The sequence below is a fragment of the Vicia villosa genome, linkage group LG1 (assembly GCF_029867415.1).
Source record: "Vicia villosa cultivar HV-30 ecotype Madison, WI linkage group LG1, Vvil1.0, whole genome shotgun sequence".
Classification (NCBI taxonomy): Eukaryota; Viridiplantae; Streptophyta; class Magnoliopsida; order Fabales; family Fabaceae; genus Vicia; species Vicia villosa.
In genome coordinates this window covers 76103627-76117855 of record NC_081180.1, presented here as the reverse complement: position 1 = coordinate 76117855, position 14229 = coordinate 76103627, and the positions used below count along the sequence as shown (strand labels likewise).

The 14229-nt window shown below is 33.9% G+C and overlaps 1 protein-coding gene across 1 annotated transcript; it reads left to right on the top strand.

Annotated features, from left to right (window-relative positions):
* The first annotated feature begins 5170 nt into the window (after positions 1-5170).
* Positions 5171-7413, top strand: LOC131609932 (ACD11 homolog protein-like). Its single transcript, XM_058881768.1, has 4 exons — positions 5171-5599; positions 6025-6197; positions 6335-6480; positions 7039-7413. Exons 1-4 carry the CDS (start codon positions 5369-5371, stop codon positions 7143-7145), a joined length of 657 nt encoding a protein of 218 aa, XP_058737751.1. The 5' UTR covers positions 5171-5368; the 3' UTR covers positions 7146-7413.
* Positions 7414-14229: the final 6816 nt, after the last annotated feature.

The window sequence follows — 14229 nt, the reverse complement described above, 5'->3', positions numbered from 1 at the left end:
AGTTTAAATTAGTCAATCCAAACAAATTTGGTTGAAAAGAATTTCATATCATTTTGGAATTCGTTAAATGCCTCGTATTTGAATTCATTTAATGTGTTGTATTTGAATTCATTTAATGTGTTGTATTTGAATTCATTAATATTTGAAAGTCTGAATTAGCTAGTATTGAAATTCATTGTAATTAATTTGATATGATTTGGATTTATTGTTATACATGTTTTACTTAAATAATGACATGCCTCATTCTGAAGTTTTGGTTAAGTATGAAAGACGAGTAAGGGTTGGTTAAGTTAAATTATTCTACAGGTTTTCGTGGTTGAAGATAACGAGTTAAAGAATTAAAAATGAAATTTTGTTTTAAAGTAAATCATTTAGAGTTCAATCTTGCTAATAAGTTACAAGTACCGTAAGTTAGAGGACTAAAGCTAAATTTGTTATCTAATTAATTAGATTTTTTTTTTAAGCAACGAAAAATTCCATAAAAAAGAAAGTCAAACCAGCACAAGAAATGCTGGGCAAGAGCACCAAAAGCTACCGTGATATATTGTCACAACAACCCTTACAATACACAACAACCCTTACAATACACAACCAAATCGAGCCAAAACCAGAACAACCCCAACAGCTAAAATCCACCACAAAACAAATACATAATATGAAGATAACACCTAAAACAGGTTCTAGCATAACACCTACCACCCAACAACCACCACAAAACACAGGGCCAGCCAAACTACAAAATATCTCCAGCTAATATACAAACTCACGGCACACAATCACGCCATTAGAAAATCACACAGAAAAAAAATTCTTCGGCATAAACCAACAAAAGACTGAAAACAGAAAACAACCGTAATATAAACTTCGACAGTAGCAAAAAACCACAACATTTCAATTAAGACGAAGCATTCGATATTGCGGGAAAAAGCCAGCAACCACAAACCTCGGCAAATTTGACCCAACACAACATATAATTAAGCTGCCACTAAGCCCAAATAAGCCTTAGGATTTAAACACCATAGAGCAAAATCATCCTTAATCAACTTTGATTTTATCTTAAGCCATATCTAAAGTAAACTTTTGCTTCCTCTATCACCTTTACAATCTGAATCTCTTCATTTCGAAAGATTTTATGGTTCCTAGACTTCCATATACACCAAATGCACGTGCACCACAATACAAGAAGCTTTAAAGACGTCGATTTTCCACCTCCGAGCGAATTTTTGAACTGAATCATGTGCTGCCACCCATCATTGTGCAGAATTGATGAAACGCCTAGTCACTTGCACATGCTACTCCAAACACCTGCAACACAATTACACTCGAAAAAAAGAAGATGGAATATCGTCTCCTTACTCTCACAACCACCTTACTCTCACAACCACCTACTCAACTATCCTGCTCCTGCAACGCTAGACCCCTTTTAATTATATTGTCCATTGTTGCGATTCTTTTCTGAACCAGCCTCCAAACCAAACAAGATACCTTTGTGGGAATCACTTTATTCTAAATTTTCAACCAAGGATTCCTAAACTCGCGAAGACCTTCAAGCATAAGACCTTTGTAAACATCCTTCACAAAATATTCACTTGAATCTTCCGGCATTCCTAAATCAAACGAAAACAAATCTTTCCATCAATTTGAGTTTCCTCTTGCTTCCGGGCTCATAACCTTCACGTTCAACCCGTATCTATTTACTAAAGCCGATAACCATATTCTTTTTTTTTCTACTCTAATTTTTCATTTCCATTTTTCTAATAAAGTCGAATTAAAAATTCCTAACCTTCAAATTCCTAATCCCTTCTTCGATTGGCCTACACATTTTATTCCACTAAACCCAATTTATCTTCCTATTTTCCTTGCACCACCACCATAAAAACTTTTTAAAAATAGATTATAATTTAAGAATGATGTCTCCAAGAATTTGATCTAACAAATGATCCTTTGCGATTGTCTAATCTTGAGGCAACTGGTTGGAAGTCTCGTGTTTTTCATCTTCATGTAAGCTTTCCTCTTTATCATCGATAATGTCATCATCTTCTTTTGATGTAGGATCCTCTTCGGGAGTTTCGTCATCAATCAATCTTTCCATTATCACACCTAAAACATTAAAACCAATACCTTTTCCTAACTTTTGGAGCAAGGTCTCATCAAATGCAACATGAATATATTCTTCTACAGAAGCAGTTCTAAGATTATAAACTTTGTAAGCCTTACTCGTAGATGAGTACCCTAAGAATACCCCTTCATTAGACTTAGCATCAAATTTATCAAGGTTGTCCTTTCTGTTATTTAAAATAAAGCATTTGTAATTGAAAACACGAAAAAATGAAATATTTGATTTTCTACCTTTAAGTAACTCTTGAAGTGTCTTTCCTAGGATGGATCATTTGATAACTCTGTTTAAGACATGGCATGCAGTGTTAATCCCATCAGCCCAAAAGTACTTAGGTTAGCTCATCTCACTTATCATAGTCCTTGCCAATTCTTCCAAAACACAAATTTTACGCTCTAAAACACCGTTTTGTTGTGGAGTCCTAGAACATGAGAAGTTATGAGCAATCACATTTTATGTGCAAATTTTTTGAAATTGATGATTAACGAATTCACCACCATGATCACTACAGATAGTGATGATTTTCAAGTCAAAAACATTTTGGACAGTCTTAGCAAAATTAACAAAAGTCTCAAATGTTTCATCCTTATGGGCTAAAAATAACGTCCAATTGAATCTAGAATAGTCATCAACAATTACAAATCCTTATTAGTTTCCTCCTAAACTTCTTATCCTCAAAGGGCTAAACAAGTCTAGATGGAGAAGCTCAAGAGATTTTGATGTCGAAACAACCTTTTTCGATTTAAACGACACTCTTGTTTGGTTTCCCATTTGGCAAGCATCACGTAGTTTGTCTTTTAAAAACTTCACTTTTGGAAGACCAATTACTAGATTCTTGGATGCTATTTTATTTAGCAAGTAAAAATGCACTTGACTTAAGCGTCTATGCTATAACCAAGAATCTTCACCCTTGGCTATTAAACACTTATTTCCATGCACTCTTAAACAATCCTAGAACCCTTAAACACAAGGTCCTTCATTTCCTTACACTCAATTGACATGAAGGGATGGTCTTTTGACTAAGTTAAATCGACTCCAAAAGTTTTGTGAATATGGTAGACGACAACGATCCAAAGGGAGTGTATAATCAAGCACTTATTTTCAAAGGTTGCTAGGGTGAGAATATGGACATTAAAAGGTCTAAAAAGGGGGAGTGGTTGAGTAGACTAAATCCCTTTTAGACAATTTCAAAAACATTTTAGGTCTCATGTACGAAATCATAGATTTTTTAAAAAGGCGCAGAAGCAAAACTTAAAGTGAGAGAGTTTGGAAGCATCTAAATGAAACATTCCATATGAATTGTAAGTGATATTCTAGAAGCATTTGATTGTTTCAAAAGCAAGTCAATCACAAGGCTACACAAGTAGTTTTGCATCAAAGCTATTTTAAAACTCATAGCTTATAGATTCTATCAATGGACAACTTAATCCAATGATTCTTCACATGCACAATAATTCTGCTATAAATGTTCGTATGTAGCTATCAACCCTTTAATCCTACCGATTTCTTATTTTGAGCGATTGTCATAGCTAAGTATTTATTGGACAACTCCTAACTTTGTTTGCGAGCAATCTTTCTTCAAATCCACCAAGAATGGACAACTTCCAATCCTGCCTTACAGACAATTGATATTTGATCTCTCCAAAGTCTTTCATGGATTATATTGAAACACTCTTCTTGATGAATATCAATGATACCAAACTGGATTCAAGAAATGATATTTGCACTTGTTACAAACAACAAACTTCATACAAAACATTAGATAATCTAATGCACCATTAGTCTCCTTCAATCAAGAGGTTGTTTGTTAAAGAATAAGAGAAAATATCATGGTGTAAAGAAGAACCCACTAAGAAGAGAAGACAAAGCAAAACACTCACTGTCTCTATGGGTCACACCATAGGTTTCTCACACTTACACACTTTCATCAAAGAAAAAATTTATTTATATGAAATGTGAAAAACGGGTTTTTGAAGCAATTATTCAAATCAAGTGAAAACCATGATTCAAATCAAATTTGGACTCTTGAACTTGTTGATTCAAATCAAATGAAAATTATGATTCAAATAAATTTGGGCAGGGGAAAAATGAAGTTTAAAAAGGGAAATTGATTCAAATTAATATATGTACTTGATTCGCATCACGTGAGATTGTGATTCGAATCATGCCTATTTTATGATTTGAATCAATTCCACCAGAGATTTTTCCCATATTTCACACAGCTCATGATTCAAATCATATATTCTTCTTGATTTTAATCAATAAACTTATATTTCAATTTTGATAATCTTACTTGTGATTCAAGCTATGCTTGTGGAAAAGACAAGATAGCAATCTCATGGCCTCAAAAACCAAATACTAACAAGGATAAAAGTATATTTATTTCATGAAATAAAGAGGGTCTCATTGCCCCGTCCTCCTTTTTTAAGGGGCGGGGCAAGGTTTTAGGCCGACACCCTCAATAATGTCCGCTCCATCCCGTCCCTTTTTCCGCGAGCTTTTGCGTGGCGGCCTAAATGGGACGGGCATGGCCGTTTTTCACCCCTAGATCACAAGATGCAGTTTTAACAATCACCCCTATATAAACCGACTATAAGTCACATAAGTGTATTCTTCTCGTTTACACTTGCATAATTCCACCTCTCTCAAACACTCACTTGAGCCTTGAAGTGCAAACATTTTCGATACCCTTTTTGTTGATCACCCGATGCCTCTAAACCTCTATCATAAAATAGTTTCTTATCCTATTGATTTGTATTTCAGTTACTTTGATTTGTCACATTTGTAAATGTTTTATTATTTTACACTATTAACTTGAATGTTACGAGTTTATTCACATATTATCCTTTTCAGTTTAAAAATGTTGAATTTATATATTTTCCAACATATTCTATCAACTTGTATGAATATAATTTTTTTTTTTTAAATTGAACATGGTTAATAGGCAAGATGACTTCAGGCCCAACCCAACCAACTAGAGAAAATGGGCTTTAACGAAAAGATACGAAGGTTGAACCACAAACCCTTTACCGTTTCCAACCATAAACACACCGTATTCATAGGGAACCTTCCTATACAAAATCACTCATCAACTTTCCCAGAAACAAAAAAAACTCCATTTATTATTTCTTCTCCAACACGCTTTCCCCAAATTCATCATTATACGACTCTTTCAACCTTTCACACTTTTCCTTTTTCTCATAAATAGAAACAAAGAAAAAAAAGATCACGATGTTGCGGTGATCATAAACGATGGTCAGTTTTGAATCCGTTATGGAACCTTCGGATTCAGCGATTGCGTCGCCTCTTTCTGCCATAGCCGACGCTTTTGAAGAGCTCGTCGAAAAGGTTAAGGATTTTAAGAACGGTTCCTCCGATCATATTCGATTGGATACTTTCTGCGAAATCGCTTCTCTTGTTACCGTTCTTTTTCGTTGTCTTGGTCTTGCTTTCAAATTCGCTGAAATGGAATACGTTTCCAAGGTATTTATATATCATTCATCTAATCCATCGTAATTGTGATGTATTAATTTTATGGTTGAATGATGTTGATCATCGTAAAGCTTTGATCCTAATATTGTGGAGTATAATATTCAAATATGTCTGGAAAAAATTGTGTCCGTGTCTAAAACTGACCTTGTCAATTGTAATTATGTTTAATTAATTAATTTTTTCAAGTTATTATCGGTGTCTGTGTAGTATTTTCGGTTTTTGTGCTTCATAGGTTAATTGTTAGGAGTACTTATATATGTCTGATGTGATGCAACCAAATTAAGGTTGTTGGAGATATCAACAGCTTAGTAATGAGGACATTATCATGTTTTGTTTGATTTTGAAAATTTTCAACTAGTAATAGTTTATTATGTTTTTTTTTGGGTTTTTCTTCTAATGATGATTGTTATGATCAGCTACATGGACTAGTGGAAGCATCAAAGAAGTATGAGATGCTACAAGATATAATTGACCATGATGTGGCTAATGACACGGTGAAAACTTCAGGAAGCTATTCGCGTAATCTACGCAGAGTTCGGCAGGGTCTTGATCTCGTTAGAGCGATATTCGAACAGCTTTTGTCAACAAGGTAAGGAATTCTGTTTATACATGTATGATGTATCTTTTCTTGTCTTTTGATGAATTATCCATGTTTTTTGTTTACTTTTCTGTTGAAGGTGGTTGCTTTAAGTTGCTGAGATAGTAGTTTTTTTTTAACATTTTCAGTGATAGTTCTCTGAAAGGAGTGGCTTCAACAGCATATGGAGAGGTTTGTGCGCCGTATCACTCTTGGACAGTCAGAACGGCTGTATATGCTGGGATGTATACACTTCCAACGAGAGACCAATTGTTTGTGAAGCTCAATGAAACAGGTAACTTGCATTTTTTGTTATGTTCAGTAGATATCAAATTATACATATAACGTATTATGTTGGTTGCTCTTATTCAAATTGGCATTGCAATATAAGAAGCATAAATCAACCTTAATACTAACATGTGAGGAGACATAGTCGACATCTTAGTTTAAGATGTCATCCTAATTCTAACATGTGAACAACTAGATGGTTAATATATATTTTGAGGAAAACCTAAAAAAACTATAAGAAAAGTTATTAAAAAAATCTCGAGATTAACTATTTGGATAGAAGCATGGTTCTGGATAAAATATTACTGCGGAAGTTGATCCATGTAGCTGATAAGGCTTGGTTGTTATTGTTGTTGTTGAATTGTTTCATTGGGCCAAAAAAAATTATCTACTTTATTTGTGGTGTGAAACAAATGTGAACTCTTTTCTGAACAAAAAACAAAGGATTTTAGTCTTAAGCAAATTGGGGACCATTCACATTACCATTTAGATGTTATCTTATTGTTTCAATCCTTCTTCATCTTACATAGACCTAAGCTTTTATTTAATATAAATGTTGTTGCAGAGCAAACAGCGGAAAAGAAGATGAGAAGGTACATTAGTGCCTCACTTCCAGTTATAGAATACATTGATAAACTATACCTTTCTCGAAGTATTGTATTGGACTGGTGAGTTCGTGTAGCAGGCTGTGATGTGCTCCATTAGTATAACAAAACTATTAATCAGTTTTTTGGTGCGGCTATTTGGAGAAAGGGAGACACCCCCATAAAAAGAGGAAAAATTAGGATTTTTACTAAAATGATGGTTAGCATTGATTTACTGTTTTCTTTTTGTATATACATAATTTACTTAGAGGACAGAAACAGTGATTTTTTAATTCTCTTGAAAGAGAAAATAAATGAAATGTGGAAAGGTTATTTAGTGCCTTATTACTTGGAAATATCCCTTTTGTTGACTTCAAGATCACAATTGTTTGCTATTTCATATATACCTTTGTAACCCAAACTCACCCTCTTGATCAGTGATGGTTGAAGAAGGGTTCTGCAAGATGTCCAACGAGTAAGGATCCTCTCCATTTCTCAAAAGAAATGAAAGTGTCCATTACTATAGTTTTAATGTAAATAAAAAATATATTTGCACGTAATTTTTAAAAGTTGTGACATTAATTACACATTTATACATTAAAACTATATTAATGGATATCTCCATTTGTTTTGAGAAATTGAGAGGATCTTTACTCATGTCCAACTCCTTTGCACTTAGAAAAATATGTTTATTTGCCCTTCCAGATATGAAATTCCAAGAGTTTTGTCCAAGTAAAATTGTTACTCTAGAATTTGAATTACTCAGGTCACGAGCTCCCCCGAACGTCTCTGATCTGATTAGGTGATAAATTTCTTTCTAAATAAATATGTCATACACTTTTTAACAACTATGGTAATTGCACAAAGCTCCCTAACATAAGAGGGTTTCAAAAGCGATTTGAGCAATGTTAGTCCAAACCAAGGCATCCTTGTTAATAAGTTCTAATAATGGGACTTCAATGCCCGCACAACTAATAAATCCATGTGAGCATGAAAAGTGAAACTAGTGTTGCAATAAAAATTGAAATACTGATTTTTACAAGAAATTGAAATCTATGAATTCAAATACGACTTCGACACTGATACGGTGACATCAGTAATAATTTTAAAAAATGAATAAATTAAAGGTAATCACTAGTGTCGGTGCAAGTGTCTGATGCTGACACAGACACAAACACATATTTTTAGAGGTCGGTACTTCATAGATTCAAATACTAAGGACGAGTGGAGAAATGTGTTGGAATGATGTGATGATCTATGGTGAGATACCATGGAAAGGTATGTATGGTAGTGTATTTATTATGGGTACACTAATAAAGACCATGTTTGCGTTATGGAGCACAAGAAAGTTTTTTTATTTTTTGAGTGAAGGTCCATTTTAGTCCCTCACAAAAAATACAGAAGACAGATTAGTCCCTGAGAAAAAAATCCTTATTAAATCCTTACGAAATTTAACTGAGTCATGTTAGTCCCCAACTAATATTTTTTTAAACCGGTTTTTTTTCTTACTTTTGAAACGTAACTGGATTGCCAATGAAGACCCATTTTAGTCCCTTACAAAAAAGAGAGAGTCCAAATTAGTCCCTAAGAAAAAAAATCCATATTTAATCTCTTACAAAATTTAATTGAGCCATGTTAGTCCCTCTTTTAATATTTTTTTCAAAGAATTTTTTCCTATTTTTAAACCGTGACTGGACTTGACAAGATAGATCTGCTTTCAGAAATTGGAAACTCAGACAAGATAAACCAATTTTCTTCCAACACATCATGTGTATTATTTTCGCCACAAGTATTATTTACAAAAGGAAAAAATTAGCCTAAATCACCCCAGTAGCAGAACTTAACATTCTTAAAAGATCATTAACAACTGAAATAATAACAACACATAATACACAAGAATACATAACAAGAAAAATCGTAGTCATCCATCCATAAGCCTGATAATAAACCCAACAAAAAAAAACATCGTGGTATTGCGATGATTTATCTACAATCCATTCACAAATAATTTCAAATCGACTGTCGTAAAATAGGAGTTTAGTCACAGTTTAAAAATAGGAAAAAATCGTTTGAAAAATATTAAAAGAGAGACTAACATGGCTCAGTTAAATTTTGTAAGAGATTAAATAAAGATTTTTTCAGGGACTAATTTGGACTCTCCCTTTTTTGTGAGGGACTAAAATGGATCTTCACTGGCAGTCCAGTCACGGCTCAAAAGTAAAAAAAAAACCCGGTTTGAAAAAAATATTTGTAGAGAGACTAACATGACTCGGTTAAATTTTGTAAGGGATTTAATAGGGATTTTTTTTCTCAGGGACTAATCTGTCTTCTGCAGTTTTTGTGAGGGACTAAAATAGACCTTCACTTTTATTTTTTTTATTTTGACATTTAAAGAGTCGATGTCTTTACCCAGCTGCCTAGTTAGGTATTTATGGATGTGAACATCTCATTGAGGATTCAGTGGAGAGACGGATTCTAATGCCTGTACAACATACATGTTTCTTATATTTGACATTAAAACATACAAGATACATGTTTCCTATATTTGACATTAAAACATACAACATACATGTTTCCTAGATTTGACTTTAGAGAAATGACAAGGATGCGTTTTATATTGGAAGTGAGATCAATCCAATAGATACTTAAGTTATCTTTTGAGGGAATATTGTTCAACTCATTTAACACATGGCTTAACATATCCTTTCACGAGATGCATCATGGAGGAAGTGGGTTGAACTTGATCACATGCTCGTCATCTGACCTCGTCGCTTACTATCTAGGTATTCCTAATGTTATTTAAAAGTCTAAGAGTTTGGTCTATTCAAGGTCGTTCGAGAAAGACAATTAGTCGAGGAAGAAGACGAGTTTGAAAAAAAATAATGTGTCTCTTTCAAAGAAAGAGGATCCTACAGTTTTTGAGCAAGACACCCATCTTATTAATGGCCAAGATATAACCGTTCTTAAGGAGAGCGAACCTATTCCACCTAATAATTAGATATGATTGATTGTACTTTGAATATTTGTATAATGGCGTCCATTTTGAGGTTTTTTTATGCAATCGTGCCCCTTATGGGCCTTTTGACTCATTGAACCACACCCTTTCGAGTTTTTTTTTTTTTACTTATGCAATCATGCCTCTTTTGATAGATTTTTAATTTATGCAATTTTTACTATTTCAACAAGAAACATCTGGCGTTTTGTTTGTCTTTTAGTTTTCTTGCATTATTTGAATTAATTTAAGAGTTTCATAGTTCCAAGCGAGCTTATGCTTGAAATAATACTTCGGAAGGAAATTCTTTTCACTACACGAATGCATGCTTCTAAGGGTATGATGTTTCCATGAAGGGTACAATGATACTTGAGAGGGTGCAACGATACTCTAGAAGATGCAATGATACTTTGGAGGGCACAACAATAATGTGAAGGTTGCAATATATCTTCATTTCTTGACAAACTGTGATCTTAGTAAATAAGATGTCTCATTAAAAGTCTATGAACTTGTAGGGCAAAAAATGTCACCCTATTTCTTTTATTGATAAGTTGAGCAAAAAATACAAATTGTGGTGGCATGAATCATCACTATATTAACTATAAAAAAACAAACTAGTTGTAATAATGCCTCTAATTAACTGAGTTACAGGACTTGGGGATGGGGTTACCATCCAATTCTTCCAACTTATAGGTGCCATGTGTCAACCTTTCTTGTATTATGTAAGGTTCTTCTCAGTTGGGGAGTATGCTTCCAATTATGGTGGGTGTTATGACTTGTGTGAGCACCAAGTCGTCTTCCTTCACGTCCTTTGGAACTATTTAGGAGTCGTATCTTCTTGCATCTCTTTGCATTGATGTATAATCTTGAATATTAGCAATCTTGTGTGCTTGTTGAGTACTTATCAATCGCGTTTGAGATATGTTTCATTTTCTTCCTAGGAAATTTTTTTTCGCCGCCACGTGGACATATAAAATTCTACTGGTAATATTGTGTTGGCGCAATATACCATCTTGAATGGCGTTTCTTCAGTGGAGTAATATAGTGTAATACGATACGACCATAAAACCTGTGGCTTTCACCAAAGATATTTTTAATCCCAATTGGGGGAGAGGGGAAACATAGGAGAGATATAAATAATATGTCAACAATATAATAACAATAATTTAGAAAATAGGAATACCCATGCAGCTCTTCAAACCATATGCCTTTTGTCTCATCGAGCTTTTTTTTTTATTTCGAAGAGAATGACCTTGTTGGTAGAGTCAACTTGTCCTTTGGCTTTGGGATCTATAATAGAAACAAATTTTATTTGAATTTCGAGTTGGTGATAAAACCTGACCACGATAAAGTTGTCAAACTAGGTTCTCTTTTCCGAGACAATGCATTTCTTCCAAAAAAAGCACCTTACTATGTCTGTCACGATCTTAGATAACGCCTTCACCTCAATCCACTTGATGAGATAACCGCATCCACAAGTACGAATTTTAGTCGCCCTTATGTTAAAGGGAAATGACTGAGAATGTTCATGCCCCACTGGTATCATGGCCAATGTGAGGTTACATAATGTATAATCTCTACCAGGGAGTAATGTAGGTTCAAGTGTCTTTGGAATTTGTCACATTTGTTGACGTAGTCGACATAGTCCTTCATCATGATTGGCCAGTAATATTCAACCCTCAATAGTTTGTGAGCCATAATCCTCCCTCTGATGTGACTTCTAGAGATGACTTTGTGTACCTCTATCTACACCAGGGCGGTTTCACTGCCACCCAAGCATCTAAGCATTGGGGTGACCATTCCCATCTTGTACAATTTTCATCAGATCTTAGTATATTTTGCTGGAAACTTTCTTATATTCTCCTCTTCGTCTTTGTTTGTAGGCAATTTTTCGTTCTTCAAGTATTAAACAAAGAGTGTCATCCAACTCTCGGTGCCTATAACATACACATCATTTACTATTTTCTTAGGCCAATGTTTCTTGTATAAACATCTTGTTATGATTGAGCTTCTTAGTAATCGCAAGCATGGACAATAGAATAACTCTTGAGTTTTCTTCTCTAGGTACATATATTACTTCAAAAACTTAAAGTGTTTGAATAATTCTTATACCTTTTGGAGGTATTTTAAACACTATGTATCTTTTACATGATAATTTCATGCAACCTGACTCATCACTCATTGAGAATCTCTTTGATCTCCAAGGTTGGACATGCCAAACTCTCTTGCCAAGGCCATGCCTGCAATCAAAGCCTTATATTTTGTCTGATTATTGCTAGCTTTGTACTCAAACCTTAAAGATTATTTTATAAAGATGTTTTCTGGGCCTTGTAATATAACTCTTGATCCACTTCCTTTTAGTTTGGATGCACCTTCCACTTACATGATCCATACATAGGACTTTCTTGCGGGTTGAAGAGCTGAACTCGACCCAGAAACCGTCCAACACTTGGAATTTTATCTCGCCTCTAGAGAGGAAGTGTGTGCCATACTCTAACAATTCGAAAAACCAAGAAATCATTCTTATTTCCAAACTTGGCTTCTTCAATACTTGGAAAACTGGATAGTTCATTTTTATTACAAATTTGTGCCCCTAAAAATAAGGCCTCAATTTTCTTTCAGTAATCACCACTGCCAATGATGGTCTCTATATATTTTGGTATCTTAACTCAACTTCCTTAAAATTTCACCAACCAAGGGATTTTTAATGTGGTGAAACTCTCACAAAAAAAAGGATTGAGTACTCACGGCCTATACGTTCGATATTTTATGAAAGAGTTGATCCACGTAAAACTTGACCACTTAGGGATTGAGTATGATGAAACTCACCTAAGAGGTATCAAGCATAAATACTCTACACATTGGACTCTCTTGAAAAGAAGTTGGTTTACATTAAACCCTCCCACCAAGGTATTTATTATGATGAATTTCTCCATAAGAGGAATTTATCATGTATCGTCTAAACCTCGAAATAACGCATAATTTTATATAAAACTCTCATCTTAAAAACATTGCTAAAAGGTGTAATAAGACAAAAATGAAGAATAAAAGGAGGAAGTATGATTTGATAAATATTAATGGAAATTGGATTCTTTGCATAATAATATGACTTTTTACACAACATTCTCTACAATGCAACATTATCATAATATATGTTTTACACTGTAAAAAATGAAATTACATCAACAAAAAATGGCATATTTGAATGAGATTCCTTTAACAAAAGGAAATTAAACAAGTTTTTCATTAATAGTGGACTTAAGATAAAATACTTCTGAAAGGTCCACATTTGAAAACATAACACACTTATTTGATATCCAAGTCAAAACTATCTTGAAACTTCACAACTCCATCTAGCTTTAGGCCATCAATTTCAATAGTTTTTTTCCCCACATGTCATCATGGCTACAACCAAGATTTCTTTATGAGTATTAACTTGTATGAATTTCTCCTTCAAGGATGCAAACTCTCTCAAGTTCTACCATTGTCTCGCTCATATCTTTACCCAACTTAGCACGAGTAAAGTAACCAATTCCACCTTAAGGTTCTTCATGATTTTCTCCGCCTTGGCCTACATATCTTTAAATTTTTTGAAGACCAACTTTATTTTTTACTTTCTGGCATTAAGTTCATCACGGATAGTAAGCAACTATCATCACACAAGCCTTATTCAAACCCAACTTATAGCCTCATGCCTGAGAGGTTCTGGACTGTTGATATACTCTTAAGCATTTCACTTATAGACTTTGTGCTTGGGGGATGTGGACAAACATAAAAGTAAAATTATGAATTCAATCAAAACCTTTATTAAAAACATATGTCTCATTCTAAATCTTGTAGTCCATGATCCAATCCCAAGTATGCAGGTATCTAGAAACATGTTCTCACCTTAATAAACATGTATTCCTATTCAATTAATGCCTCAATAAACATGTCTATTACGAGGGGGCTACTAACTGCCATTCGTTAAAGATGGTCTCCTTATAGGCTATGACCGAGATAATAATTACTTCCATAATATGAATATGTGATTTAACATAATCATGATCATCCACTAGATATCTTAAACACTAAATAGTCAGAGATCTGATAATAACATATCGCTAGCAGGACTCACCATTCAATAACCTAACAAGAATAGGATTGCGTTTGTATTTTATGATTATATTGGATTTATTTC

What these genes read in the sequence shown, in the direction of transcription:
- LOC131609932 (XM_058881768.1), top strand. Translation starts at nt 5,369, where the DNA reads ATGGTCAGTTTTGAATCCGTTATGGAACCTTCGGATTCAGCGATTGCG. An exon ending in GAACAGCTTTTGTCAACAAG is followed by an intron (nt 6,198 to 6,334) that starts GTAAGGAATTCT and finishes TAACATTTTCAG; the next exon opens with TGATAGTTCTCTGAAAGGAG. An exon ending in TGTGAAGCTCAATGAAACAG is followed by an intron (nt 6,481 to 7,038) that starts GTAACTTGCATT and finishes ATGTTGTTGCAG; the next exon opens with AGCAAACAGCGGAAAAGAAG.